The sequence below is a fragment of the Poecilia latipinna genome, unplaced genomic scaffold (assembly GCF_001443285.1).
Source record: "Poecilia latipinna isolate Pla-1442-1.1 unplaced genomic scaffold, P_latipinna-1.0 Scaffold523, whole genome shotgun sequence".
NCBI classification, from domain to species: Eukaryota; Metazoa; Chordata; class Actinopteri; order Cyprinodontiformes; family Poeciliidae; genus Poecilia; species Poecilia latipinna.
This window is the reverse complement of record NW_015113139.1, coordinates 13,172-27,354: the sequence shown is the minus strand read 5'-3', so window position 1 is coordinate 27,354 and position 14,183 is coordinate 13,172. Positions and strand designations below refer to the sequence as shown.

Genomic DNA, 14,183 nt, shown 5'->3' with positions numbered 1-14,183 from the left:
ATCACTAGAAAAACATCTGATGCAAGAAAAGATGCTAATGAGGCAACTAAATATGACGACAGAGCTGTTTCTGTCTTTATATAGTGGTGTATTATTTATTGCTGTACATTTTCACATATCTATATCATGTAAAACCAACTTTTTTGAGTTTTGTTATAATGTTATTCCCTAAGCAAAAACAGACCTGGAGTGCTGCCTAGATTTTTTTAATACATTTTTGAGAAATCCTTTAATCTCCCATGGCAACCATTCAGCTGTACAAAACGCTGAGTTATTTGAATAGGGGGATTTTTTTTGTGTGTGTTTTGTTCTCAGACTAATTGGGTGTAAAGGATGTGTGAGAGAATTTTCAAAACATAAAACATTTTTATAGTTTAGTTTGTCCCTACTATGTTGAAAACCATCACAAGTCTTAATTAATAACAGGGATAAATAATGCCATATAATATTGAATTTATTATTTTTTTAGTTCATTTGTCTTGTTTTTTTATCTTCAAAGTGTGACGCTGGAAATGTTTTGGAGGCTTACCTTGAACATGTTTGGAAAATTTCTGGAATTTTCCATTTCCTAGAACGTTTTCTAACATCGTGTGCTTCCCAGATGAAGGCCTGACAGGAAGTTCCCAGCCTGAATCTGCCGCACTCCAGCAGTTCAACAAATCCTGGGCCGAGCTCACCGATTGGCTGAAGATGCTGGATAACATGGTGCAAAACAAGCAGGTGGTGGTCGCCGACCTGGACGATATCAACGAAAACATAAACCAGCTCAAGGTGACGATCTTAGCGCAGCTCAAACATGAACTTATGACCCAGCTAAGTGATGGTGACCACATGTGTGCACGATTTAGGCTTTGAATAATAATAATATTGCATGAATGGGAAGTTGAGTGTGCATTGTTTGCGTTCAGGGATCTCTACAGGAGCTCGACAAGCGGCGCCCCCTCTTGGAGAAACAAGTAACAGCAGCACAGAACCTGAAGAACAAGACCAGCAACCAGGACACGCGCAACGCCATCACAGAGCGCAGTAAGCCACACACACCCTCACAAGCTGCACTTCCATTACAAATATACACAAAACTTGTGTTACATATATTCTAATAAGTTTTATATGGTCACCTTGAAAGGCACCCCATCCTAGTGGCAAAACGTTTTAACGAAATACGCCAATTTTTTAAGAAATAAAGTGTTTAGTCTCCCGTGGCAACCAATCAGCTGTGCAAAACGCTTGGTGGAACTGGGCGTCACCTTCGAGGACGAAGCTCCTCCTCAGAACTGCAGCTTCCAAGTCTCATAGAGCACTCCACTCCTTCAGACTAGCTAGCAGTAATTAGCAAACATCTCATTATATGAAGTACTTCTCAGGAATTTGCTGGTAAAAATGTGAAAGGTTTAAAAGAGGAGCAGTGACCAATTTTTAAGGCATTAAACTATGAAGTCAAACATCTTTAAAGTCATATTCGATGTATCTGGTATTTTTATAACAACTGGAGACAATATAGCTACTTGACTGCTATGAAATGGCACTATGTACCTGGAAAACACACAGTTTTGTTTTTTCCTCCTCCACAGTCGACAAGCTTCAGACCCACTGGGAAGACTCTCAGACCAAACTCTCCGACAGGCTCAAGCAAATCCTCAACATGCTGCAGGACTCCACAAACTGGCTGGACGCAAAGCGGGAGGTGGACTGCCTCATCAAACAGGCCAGTGGGAGGCTGGAATCGTGGCAGGAGATCACGTACACAGCGGACGCACTGAAGAAGCAACACGCAGATCTAAGGGTGGGCACCAGAGATCCGTCTGCATGGCTGCATGACGACTGGCACTCCCAGATCTGTTGGCATCGGCAACGAGAGCGAGCCCTTTGGTTTCTGTTCCCCTGCAGGTCTTCATGAAGGACCTGAAGCAGTGGCAGGGACAGGTGGCTGAAACCAACGCGCTGGCCAACAAGCTGCTGACGCTGTACGCCAACGACGACACGCACAAGGTCACCCAGGTCAATGACAACATGCTGGCGACGTGGGCGCACATCAACAAACGGTAACCGCACACGCGACAATACCAACGTCCTTCGTTCGGGAATACAAGTTGCATTAGTCCAAAAAATATGGCATAAAACAGGAATAAAACAGGATAGTTTGAGATAGTTCTGGTATTGATAAATAACAAATCACGCAATTTTTGTGACGACTTTACATCAACGAGGTGCTAACATGAAATATGTTAGCACCGTTCTGTAAGTCAGGACAGTCGTTTGCCACACAAGAGAAATTGTTGTTCAGAATATTAATGTGCATCTATTAATTTGTGAAAATCTAAAATAATTGGTGAAAGTGCCATGTGTCCAGGGTTCATTTTGGTTCAACTTGATAATAAAGCCTGAGTTTGGAGGCAAGTCCTCGGTTTCCCTCATCTCTCTCGCCCGTCTGCAGAGTTTCAGACCGAGAGGCGGCGGTGGAAGCCGGCCTGAAGCTGCTCCACCAGTTCTACCTGGACCTGGAGAAGTTCCTGAGCTGGCTGACGGAGGCGGAGACCACCTGCAATGTTTTAATAGATGCCACCAACAAGGAGAGGCTGCAGGATCAGCCTGAGGCGGCCAAGAGGCTGCTGGCCCAGTGGAAGGTAGGACACGGTTTAACACACACACATCCTCTTCATTAAGGCATGTAATCTGGCTCGTTTGAGGTGTAACTGCATGACCTGGTTATTTACCAGGGACAGAAAGTGCTGGATCTTAACAGGGAGCTCAGAAAAAAAAAGAACTAAATTAGTTTCAGCTCTCCTGCCATCACAGTTCTTGTTTGATCCGTCCCCCCTTCCCTCACCAGGTACCAGTGGAACAGGATTATCCGTGTTTCTCACTCCACCTGTCAGACGTCATTAGACGATGACTGATTCCCTCATGTTTCCTCGCTCGCCGAGTCAGGATATTAATGCAACAGATTTCCTGTGTTTATATATAAAACACTGGCCCCTGCATGAATAATGGAGGAGCACTCAGCTTTGGAGCTGTGTGGGCAGAGAGTAAATTGTTTTCACAAGGACAGCATGGCATAAGGGCAGAGCAGGTTTAGCAGAGAGACTTTCTTCTGCATCTTTCCTCATTCCGTTTCTTTTTTTTTTCTATATTCATACAGAGTGATAGATTTTTAATGTTTATGTCTGCCTGTGTGAACGATTATGGCTCACGGCAGATGAAAACCCTAATTCTGTCTCTCAGGAATATTGAAATATTAAGTATTTTATTTGGGCCGAGATTTTTAATACAAACAGTGATGGCCTCCCGAAAAGTATGTCCATCTGCCGTGCAGTGTGTTGTCGTTTTCGGTGTCAACCACATGATTCATGTGATGCAAAAAAAAAAAAAAGGTGTCTCCATTGCAGTTTTGCGAAATACATCCATTTTGTTACAGCTGAAAATCTGCCATTTTCAATTCAGCGAGTTTATTTTTGAAATTACAGTTTGCACAAAATGGAAACACAGCTATTTAAACCCAACTTTTTTGACAATTTTTGCGTAAATTTCGCAGTAAATTTGCTCGACGATAAGTTGTCCCAGATATCATGATGAACAATATTACTGTGACGTGACGGTTCAGACTGCAGAAAACAATCGGATATATACCCGAATTAGTACCACACATCTGTTTTTTTTTTTCTTTTTCTTTTACGGGGGTAAAACGACCAGAATTGCGTCATTCAGACTGTGGTGAAAAAGTCGTCCGTAGGTCGCATGAGGCCATTTGAAGGTGAATGTTGTGGAGAATACCAAACCAAAATCTAATCAACATCCTGTAGCGAGACTTTAAACTTTCCGTCTCACTCCAGCCTTTTTAGATCTACAGTGTTTTTAATCGAGCTCACTTCAGTTTTTGTAAAGCTGACATCAAACGCCATCCCAGAAGATAACGTCCTCCTGGCTCAGCCCAGTGTTTGATTAACAAGTCGAAAATATAAAGAAAAGAAAAAAAGAAAACACTTGCACAATTCCCTCCCCTGCTTGGAATGACAACAATGCTGATAAGGCAGCATGAAGAGAGCTTATTGGCCGCTCCCGGTCTGGCGGACATACGGAAAAATGCCCCCCGCTGCATTGTGGGTGTTGAATGGTGGCCTCTGTCTGTGGCGAGGACACACTCTGACCCTCATCCTGCTCCCACTCGCTCTCTGTGTCGAAACTCGGACACACTCGCATGTTGGAAACGGAATCTGAAATGCAAATTTCAGCTTTTATTCCCTCTTCTCACACACGCACGCACACACACACACACACACACATGCATTAAGAGTTGTGTCAGTCCAACAGGCAGTGCTGTGTGCAGCGCTGAGATAGTCTTCTGTGTCCAATTATTATGGCAGCTGTAGCACCCAGAGAAGTGTGCACACTCTCTCCGGGGCGACAACGCCACACGCAGATAAGGTTTAATTGGAAAACGAGCTCACTCATCGTTTTCCTCTTGCTTTCATGTCCTCTTTGCCTCTTTCCTCCTCCTATCTCTTCCTCGCCCCCCTCTTGTGTTTCCACCAACTTACCCGGCCCAACTTTGTCTCCTTGCCCTCCCCGTCCGTCTCGTCTCCAGTATCTGCCTCGCGTTTTAAACGGAGGGCATTTCTGTGCGGCCGCTGTGCGCGGGGAGCTCGTTTGAACAGAACAGAGGAAAAACATGATGGCGCTTCCTCTGCGACTTAGCGTCTAGTTTCTTCTTTGGAGGATGCTGCGTAGGAAGGTCTACCAAGTTCAGGTTGGAACGTAAAATTCAGGCTTCGTTCTTTTGTAAAGCGGAAAAAGATCCTGTTATAAAAACAGAAAATACATGTACTGTCATTGTGTGTTTTACATGTTGTGGATGTTGTCGTTTTTAGAGTTTTGTCGTTAAAGTTCAGATGGATAAAGAACTTCTTTGTTTCACCGATGATCGTTGAGCCCATTGGATTCATGTGAAACTCTTCTCTTGTCATATTCATGTCTGACCTAATCTTTGGTTAAAGAGGCAGTGTTATGTGCTTTCTAGCCACAGAGTATCATTTACAGCACAGTCAAGTAATTATGTCAACTTCAGTGAAAATTTGACTTTGCGAGAAATTGGGCATTTGTGCCTTTAAGAAACTCCTGTTCTTTCTGAGACTCCGCCTTGAGGAAGTCATCACAACATGGCTCCTCTGTTAACCCTTTAACAACATTTTTACCAGTGTTACACTGAGAAGTAGCTCCTATAATGAGCTACCAGTTCCACCAATGAGCTGCATGGTTGCCATGGGAGATTAAAGAATTTCTCAAACATGCATGAAAGAATCAAAGCAACACTCCAGTTATGTTTTTTGATGACATGGCGGCAATTTGTTTTGTAAAGTTCCTTGATACATTTGTTGAGAATTGGTGCTATATACATAAACTTAACTGAGTTGAATTAAAGCTCACAACAGTCCAATTTGCATAATACTTCTATCCCTTAAAATACAGATTTCTGTTGTCAAATTTTAATATAACACATGCACATACAAAAAGCAGTTTTCAAATGAGGATTTTATTAGCAGAAAAAGCCATCAAAATTTTGTTGCATTAAAGGGGCAACTTTCTTGAGCTTTACACCATGTTATAATGCTACTAAATTATCACACAAAAAAAATGCCTGAGTGTTACTTTGATTCTGTCACGCATGTTTGAGTAAAGTATTTACTTTAATCCCCATAGCAACCATACAACTGTGCAAAACTCCTGGGTACACCGAAGTGCAGATCTCCCCCAGGACTCCACTCGGCTCCTTCAGACTAGCCAGCAGCAATTAGCAAACACCTGGTGAAACTGCAGAGCTCATTATAGGAGCTATTTCTCAGTGCAACACTGGTAAAAATGTTGTTAAAGGGTTAATAGAGGAGCCATGTTGTGATGACTTCCTGGAGACGGAGTTTCAGAAAGAGCAGGAGTTTCTTAAAGAGACAGGCCCAATTTCAAGGTATAGCATTTTTATTATAAATCCTGCCTGTTTGTGTTAAACTAGGACCTCCAGGCAGAGGTGGACGGCCACGAAGAGCTGTATCACTCCCTGGATGAGAACGGCCAGAGGATCCTGACCTCTCTGAGGGACCCTGAGGACCGGGTTCTGCTCCAGAGGCGTCTGGACAACATGAGGCAGCGCTGGAACGACCTGCGCAGCAAGACTCTCAGCATGAGGTGAGACACACCTGGACTGCAGACGGACCAAAGAGGGAGAAATGCTTCAGTTTGGATCCAGATGATTTAAAAAAAAAGAAAAAAGGTGGGAGGAAAAAGCTTGTGCTTCTTTGGTAGGTCACAGCTGGACTCTGAGATGGCTCCCTGGAAGAGGCTCCACATGTCACTGCAGGAGCTGCTGAACTGGCTAAGGCTCAAGAGTCAGCAGCTGGAGCAGGAGAAGCCTGTAGGGGGCGATGTTCCCACCGTGCAGTCCCAGCTGGATACACACAGAGTAAGGGGGAAACATGACACAAGCTTATGTCTAAGATTAATAAGGAAATATGTGATGTTTTTTTTCTGGCATAAAATTGTTTTAATTAGACTTTATTGGATTAAAAAAACAGAAAATTGCTGTGTTTAGGGACGATAATAAAAGCCTAAAATGAGAAGAATCAGACTGGAAGAATCCATGACCTCCTGAAACTCACACTAGCATCATAATTTAATTTCTACATGCAGGGTTTGCCACCAAAAAATACAAAAAAAACAAAATAAGTAAAGATTAAATATAATGTTCTGTCATGGTAAATGGTAAAACAGCCAATGAAATCGAAGAAAACCTCCAGTGTAGCTGACACTCGATTCCAAGCATCGTTTGTTCTGAGATCAAAGATAAGTGGAATGAAAGCTACCTCTGGTGTAAGTAGATAAGAGACTTGAACATGTGCGTGTGTGTGCGTGTGTGTGTGTGTGCGCGCGCGCGCGCGTGTGTGTGTGTGTGTGTCCGTCATAGGGGTTCAAAATGGAGCTCAGAGCCAAGGATCCGGTGGTGACCAAGGCTCTTGATGATGTGGGATTCTTCCTGTCCGAACTGCCTAGAGAGTCGCCATCACCTGAACTGAGAGGTAATACACAGACGCACACACACACAAACTTCATTTATGTCTAAAACAGATTCGCTGACATAAATAACGCATTTATTCCTGCTTTATAATGTTTTTGTTTTGAGATTGTTCCTTCAAAGAACCATTTGACATTTATTTATTTATTTATTTGGTTATTTTATTCATTTACAGTTTAAGATGAACATGCCACATGTTGACTTTAACAAAAGTTTTGACTTTTCCTCAAAGGTCAATTAACTACACCTTGAGTAGTCAAAGAAGTCTTCATGAAAATGTTATTTACTACATTGTTTAATCATAAATTAAACAGTGATCTCCCACGTTCTAGGTTCAGTTTCACACACCCTGTACACTACCTGACCTGTAGAATGATGAACTTTTGGATTTGGAGGATTTAAACTCCTTCAGTTCTCAAATCTGACATAAAGGAAGGAGGATTAGCTTTCCCTCTCTCTTTGCTCATAAATTAAAAACATGCCTAGTGACAGCCTAGCGACGACTGCTTGTGGAGGTCGACACGGAAACGCAGTGGCAGATGCTTTACTGGCCGTGCTGTTTGCACCATGGCAGCAGCTTGGACTACAAAACAAGCCAAGCCTAAAGTGTGGTCTAATAAATCTGACAGGCTGCCAACTTGAGCAGGTTCAGAGAGGAAGAGGGGAATTCCAGCGTCTGCTCAGTCAGTGCTTCAGGCAGCAGCTCTATCGCCCTCATGTGGCTCTCAGAGTTTGGCCAAGTTTAATGGCCAAAATTCAACAACTTGAGGGACAGACAGAAGGGTGTAAATACCTTTCTAAGGCGCAAATATTTCTATGGTCTAGTCAAAATTTTGACCTAAATCCTATTGAGAATCTGTGGCCTGGCTTGGAAATTGGGGCTTACAAGAGCTTTTTATCCAACCAGACTGAACTTGAGCTATTATGTGAAGAATTGGTGAAAGTTTCTGGAAACATACCAGTTTCTAGAAACATACTAGTTGTACCTTCACAGAGGCACAACTGATCAAATATAGCTTAATAAATGAGGCTGTTGCTATGAGTTACTCATTTTGCCAGACCTGGCTTATCCCAAACGTCAGACATCAGCCCGGAGGAGCGTGCTCAGAACGTGGGCCGAGTGTTGCGCAAAGAGGCGGACGACGTGGTGAGCCGGTGGGACCGGCTCAACGTCGACTCGGCCGACTGGCAGAGGAGGTTGGAGTTGGCCCTGGACAGACTGATGGAGCTCCAGGAAGCAGAAGACCTGCTGGACAAGCAGCTGAAGCAGGCGGAGATGGTGAAGCAGGGCTGGGAACCCGTAGGGGAACTGTTGATTGACTCCTTACCTGAGCACATCAGCAGAGTCAAGGTAACTCCAGAATAAACCAACAGAGAATAAACCAAGACTCTGTCTTCATAAGAGTAATTATCTGCATTGTCATTTTAATCTGAGTGTTTACAAATGTTTATATATATATATATGTGTGTGTTTCTCTTTGGCTCAGGAGTTCCAGGAAGAAATAGCTCTGATTAAGGACGATGTGACACACATGAACCATTTGGCATCCACGTTCGATCCATCCGACATCCAGTTGTCTCCTAGCAACCTGGAACGCATTGAAGACCTCAACACGCGCTGGAGACTGCTCCAAGTATGTACCCTTAAACATTCTCGCGCGCACACACGCACACACACACACAAAACTGTCTCCAACCTAAACCAGGGTACTAACCCTCCAATCTGGTTAGCTCCTGGTTCCCTAACCTTGCCGTTTTTAGTTATTTAACTACAATTTTACCTACTAAAATGCTCTCATTTGCAATCATGACCAGTGGATGACTAAATTCAGCTGTGTGAAGACATTTTACCTGTCATTGTAAAGGTCTCTTAACTTAATTTATATGTTCATGGATTGAGAGGTCAAAGCTTTTACCTTATTAGGACATTAGCCTGAGTGCCTTCCATCAAAATGTTAAGGTGGCTGAAAAGCTGAAGCACTGAAAACACATGTAGGCAAAGCTTTTAAGGACGTTAGAGCAATGTTTGCACTTTATTAACCAACCAAGGCTGACATTGCTTTGACTAAATTTAGCCAAGACCTCAGCCCCAAACCGTGTTAAGTTTTCTTGCAAAAACAATTGGTGAAGTGAATGACAATCCCAACTTTGGTGGGGTCATGGTTCATTAGGTACAGAGGTCACACACACACACGCACACACACACTTGCGGTTCCATATTGGTGGAAAACCTGCCTCTTCACAGATTTATATTATAATCCATATCTGAAATATTTAAAACAAAATGCAGCTTGAGAAGCTGGAATAGCTAAGCGCAATGCTAATTCACACGCTATTGGTTAGTGTTTGCAAAACAGCCAATGGAGGAATGCCATTCGTTTTCCTTTATGTTGATTGGTTGTATCCCCCAAGAGCGGAGAATAGGAAAATCATGGACGGTAGTTTCTGCGGTAGATGGTTTCTGCTTGGCACTACTGCTTTGTGAATTAATTCATATTAATTAACATTAGGCAGCTAATGAGTTATGCCATGTTAGCAAGATTGAATTTAGCCTTAATGCTATCACTAAGCTAACTAAGGTTGGATACAAACACATTTTTTTCCAATCATTAAACTTATTTACTGTTCAAAATGTGTTCTTTATACAGCCGATAAAGAACACAAAGTTTGCACACAATGAATAAATTCTAGAACTGCAGTGCTAAAATCATGTGGAAGTAGCTGCGTTAAGTTAGTTCTGATTTGTTCCTTTGTGTATCTGCTGGTAAATCCTTCTGAAAGTTTTTCAGAAGGATTTGTGGCCAAGATAAATTAGATAATGTTAGAATCTAACCGAGTATTACCCCCAAAAAAATCTACTTTAATGGCTCAAACTTGAGCAAATTTTCATTTTTTAACACATTAATTAGTTGCTTATTCAGTATGTAAAGCAAAATAAAATGTTGAAATGGTGAGTAATTACATGTATTTAATATGTAATAAAAGAATATATCATCAGGTTGTAGTAGCAGTAGCTGGCTGAACTAACATTTAAATGATAGACTGTACTCCTGAGACTACACCAAGTCTTTTATCACAACCGGCTTTTATGATCTGAGGGCTCTTCTAAATATTTTAGACATTTTGGCTACTACTAAGATTACTATGATTAAACTGAGCTAGCTCAGCCTTCATGGTAGAATCCTTTCATAATGACGAGGTGCCAGTGATCAGAGGCAGTTCAGCCTCGGTTTGTGTCAGCAACAATAAACACCACCCTTTGTGTACTGGAAGTCAACCGGTGATCATAACAGGGTGTGACGGATAGAGCCAATCAGCCGGATGAAATGGATGCCTGGATGCAACAGCAGTGACGGGACCAGAAGGCTGGTCTTTCTGAAGTTCGGACCGGAGCAGATGCTTTGGCACCGACACAAACATTTGGCTTTCTTTTTTGCAACAATAAACCAAGGTGTTTCTTTGCTCGGCTTTAGCCATAACACACAGTTCACTACTGTGTGTTATGGCAACCATGGGAACTTCTTGTAATATCAGCTGGGTCTGCAAATAAATTTATTTGATGCAAAAAAAACAAAAAAAAAACAGTGAATAATAAAATGTCCATAAAAGAAATTGGACCCTATCGCAATAGAATCAGGACTCATCTCTACGGATGTATTAAATGTTTGCATATGGTTTAAGTGAGGCATCTCAAGACGTTTCTTATGTCTCAAACATACAGTTAAACCTTCAAGAACTTTTCAAGAGCATTGACCTGAGCTGAAATCCAGTGTTGGCCAGTGATGCAGTAGTTTGTTCAGTCATCACGGCAATCGTGGAACTGTACATTTTGAAGAATGCACTTCTGAAGGAAGGGGTGAACAACAAAACCTGCCGAACCAATGTGGAGTGTTTGACTGTTTTACTGATCTGATACCAAAAGCTAAAGTCGTAATTACTTTGGCTTCTCTTGTTTGTTTTTCATTGTCCTTTGAGTGTTGCCATTTAGAGTTTAAACTGGTTCTTAAAAACTTCTTTTAGTCTTCAATCTAGGTATTAATGATTTGTTTAGATGGGATTATGTCTAAACTTAATTTTGTACATCTCATATATGTGTATGTCTGTGTTGGGAGGAGGGAAATAGCTCGAGATTCAGCTCTTTCAAGCGAGTTCACGTTGTTCTTTTATGCCTAAAGGGTCGCAGGTGATGGTCAACATAGGCACAAAGTGCACTCTCGGTAATAGCAGCAGGTTCTGCCTCAACAATCCCACACCGTCTCTTGTACAATTCTAATCAGGTTACCGTGGATACGGGAAAAAGCAACTCGGGCAGCAATGGACTGGATGAGGTGGACTCAAAGGTAATTTCAGTTCCTGGCTGCATAGAAGCAGAAAAACTGGGACGGGCCATCACTGTCACATCTTCTTCATCTCACATCGCGGCTCTCCTCCTCTCACTTCCTCTTTCCCATGCTGTGTCATCAGCTGCTTTGTCATTTGGGTAGCAGATGAAAGGTTGGATGTTTAATGAGCCAGTCTGTCCACAAAGATGGACTCTAACCCATCTCAGTCCAGCAGCTTGAGGACTTCAACACCCAAGCTCACACACATACCATGGTGCTTCCCCTGGGGACTTTAAAGATGTAGCTTCCTGGCAGGCGTTGACAAAGCAGCAAGAATCAGCTGAATTTCCATCATTTTCTATTAAGGAATGATATTTTGCCATGTATTTAATCTTCACAGACACTACTTTACTAAAAATAGTGCCACCAGTATGTCTGTCTCGTGGCTCCAGGACTATTCACCCCTCCACAAATGTGTTCCTTCTGCTGGTAGATATTATTTATGGAAGTCATAAAACCACAAATTGAAATACAGACTATAGAAAATTATATTTAAGAACCATTTTTGACATTAGTCTTTTTAATTCTACTAAAAATAACATTGATAGGAAACCAATAGCAGTGTTGGCAAGGAAACAATCCACATTAACAACTAAAATTAATTACTGAAATAAATTAACTTTATGGTGATGTTCAAATCTATTGAAATGCCTATGGGAAAGTCTCAACCTCATCAGGTTTTGATCCAACACAGACTTTTAGCAATCAGGCTAAACTTGTGCTTTTGTCAAGTTATACAATACTGGGGAGCTACCAGATCATCCACAAGAACTTTAGCTGAAATTTTAGCAGAAATACTGGAACACTTTAGAATGTTTTATTTCTATTTATCAAACAATGATCTTGTTGTCAGTCCTGTCCTTTAAAATCTAATTTAAAAAGTGTTTGTTTGTTGTTGTTTTTTTTGGCAGAAATGAACCTAACCCAAAAGGTTCATAGATCCTGGTGGTATTTATAATAGTTTCAATTAAGGAGGAAGTGAGTTGACAGGAGAGTGGGACTCCTGTTGTTTTGCTACGTTTTACATTTCAGATAACATTTGTAAATGAAGCATGTAGACATGCCTCATTCAGACTGTGTCACCCTGCAGTTCCTCGACTTCACATTCAGTCATCCTGTCCATGTTCATCTTTGTTTTCTTCACTCAGGCCACCAATGTGTTCTTATGTACACTTTATAATTATTTACAAGTGTCGATTTAAATGTATATAATTTAGATTTATTTTTGTCGATATATTTGGCTAAAATAACTTTTTTTCTTTTTACGCACAAACCAAACGATGCAACTAAAACAAGTGGACGTAGCTTGTTAGTTGGTGATTAAAAATAACATCAAAGTGGAGGGAAAAACATACATCTGGAAAATGTAAAGATGATCTATTCCATTACTTTTTTACACGCTGCAACCGAAGAAACTAAAGGCATAGTTCAAATTTTGCTGAAGTTGGCAAAATCTCGATAAATTAGTAGATAATTGGCAAGATTTAATTTATTCAAAATGAAGGGATATAACACAGAATAATACTCTGGAAAATCACTTTGATCAAATACATTTTAATTGTATGAGAACAGCTCTTCTAAAACTCTAAACTATCCTTGTTAGCTTTTAGAATTATTGAATTGATTTGTGTTTTGGTCATAAAATGTATCTAAATGAACATCAGAGGGTCAGGCAATGAATAAAAATGTTTATTTTATTTTTCTTAGAATGGCTCCTGCTTTCTGTCTAACAGATATCTGTCAAAGAACATCTGAAGCAGCTGACAGACGCTCACACAGACTTCTGCCTTTCTCAAGGTGAGGCCCCGCCCCTCTCATATTCATTTCTATATGCCCAATAAAATAAAATAAATGATGCTAAACTTTATGATTTTGCCAGGTTTTACTCTGTTGATTTTGGTAGCTGTGTGGTTTTTTTAAAATCTAATGTAAACCCCCAAAATACACGAAAATAAATAAATGATACAGGAAAGTATTCAACCATAAGCCATAAAAGGTTGTTAATGGATAGTTATGTGAAAGGAGGAAGTGTGTTAGGAAAAAAGAACAAGAAGCTGGGACAATTTTTTATATCTACTGAAAAACAGAATAGTTTACATATCAGGGTAAATTAAAGAGCAGGCTCGCTTTGCAACATCCTATCTTTGTAAAGGTCAAGTAACAAAAAGAAGATTAAAAAGAAGAGTATCTTGGGATTTGTTGCACCTTTTTCCCCCAGATAATGCATAAACTGTGTGAAAGTTCAGGTCTTTTGTTGTGACACTCCTCATCTGTCCCTGTGTCTTCTCCAGGATCGGTAGAAAGACCGTTCGAGCAGGGCATCTCTCCAAACAATGTGCCCTATTATATCAAGTAAGTGCAGATCTCTGGGTGGTGGGCCAGCTGATCCTCACATTCTCCTGCCCTTTGTGAAAGCAGCTCTGTTTCTTCTGTTCTGAGATAAACGGATTTCCCTTGGGAACTTTAACTCAACTTCATGTTTGTTTTTAACATATTTACCGCCTTTACTTCTTCTGTTTTGTTTTACATATATATGACGTATGTTTCAAAAACGACTAAAGCTTAGTCGTTTCATACTATTTTTCTACTCATACTATTTTTGTTTGATCGATGTCAAGAGAAGGACAGTATATAGATACATTCCGACATTTTGTGGTTCAATGATGTTGAAGGCTGATTTGGGACAAACTTATGAACCACTGTACATCAACCATAAGGGAACATTGTGACAAAGAGCTTTTGGA

At 41.1% G+C, this 14,183-nt stretch overlaps 2 protein-coding genes across 3 annotated transcripts in view; both read left to right on the top strand.

Annotated features, from left to right (window-relative positions):
* LOC106952535 (dystrophin) overlaps window positions 1–693 on the top strand; it is a 180,454-nt gene extending 179,761 nt beyond the window's left edge. For both annotated transcript variants that reach the window (XM_015040701.1, XM_015040700.1), the window contains one exon: window positions 602–693. The gene's annotated coding sequence lies outside the window, so the exon portion shown is untranslated. The remainder of the gene's footprint in view (window positions 1–601) is intronic.
* Window positions 334–13,791, top strand: LOC106952533 (dystrophin-like). The gene is made up of 14 exons (XM_015040699.1): window positions 334–337; window positions 602–771; window positions 909–1,026; window positions 1,572–1,783; window positions 1,888–2,042; window positions 2,435–2,624; window positions 6,002–6,174; window positions 6,292–6,448; window positions 6,950–7,061; window positions 8,140–8,408; window positions 8,545–8,691; window positions 11,335–11,397; window positions 13,147–13,236; window positions 13,731–13,791. Exons 1-13 carry the CDS (start codon window positions 334–336, stop codon window positions 13,192–13,194), a joined length of 1,818 nt encoding a protein of 605 aa, XP_014896185.1. The 3' UTR covers window positions 13,195–13,236; window positions 13,731–13,791.
* The last annotated feature ends 392 nt before the right edge of the window (window positions 13,792–14,183 follow it).

Bases quoted from the DNA above. Each gene is read 5' to 3' on its own strand.
- LOC106952533 (XM_015040699.1), top strand. The intron at 2,043-2,434 runs GTAACCGCACAC...GCCCGTCTGCAG, and splicing joins TGGGCGCACATCAACAAACG to AGTTTCAGACCGAGAGGCGG. The intron at 6,175-6,291 runs GTGAGACACACC...CTTCTTTGGTAG, and splicing joins AGCAAGACTCTCAGCATGAG to GTCACAGCTGGACTCTGAGA.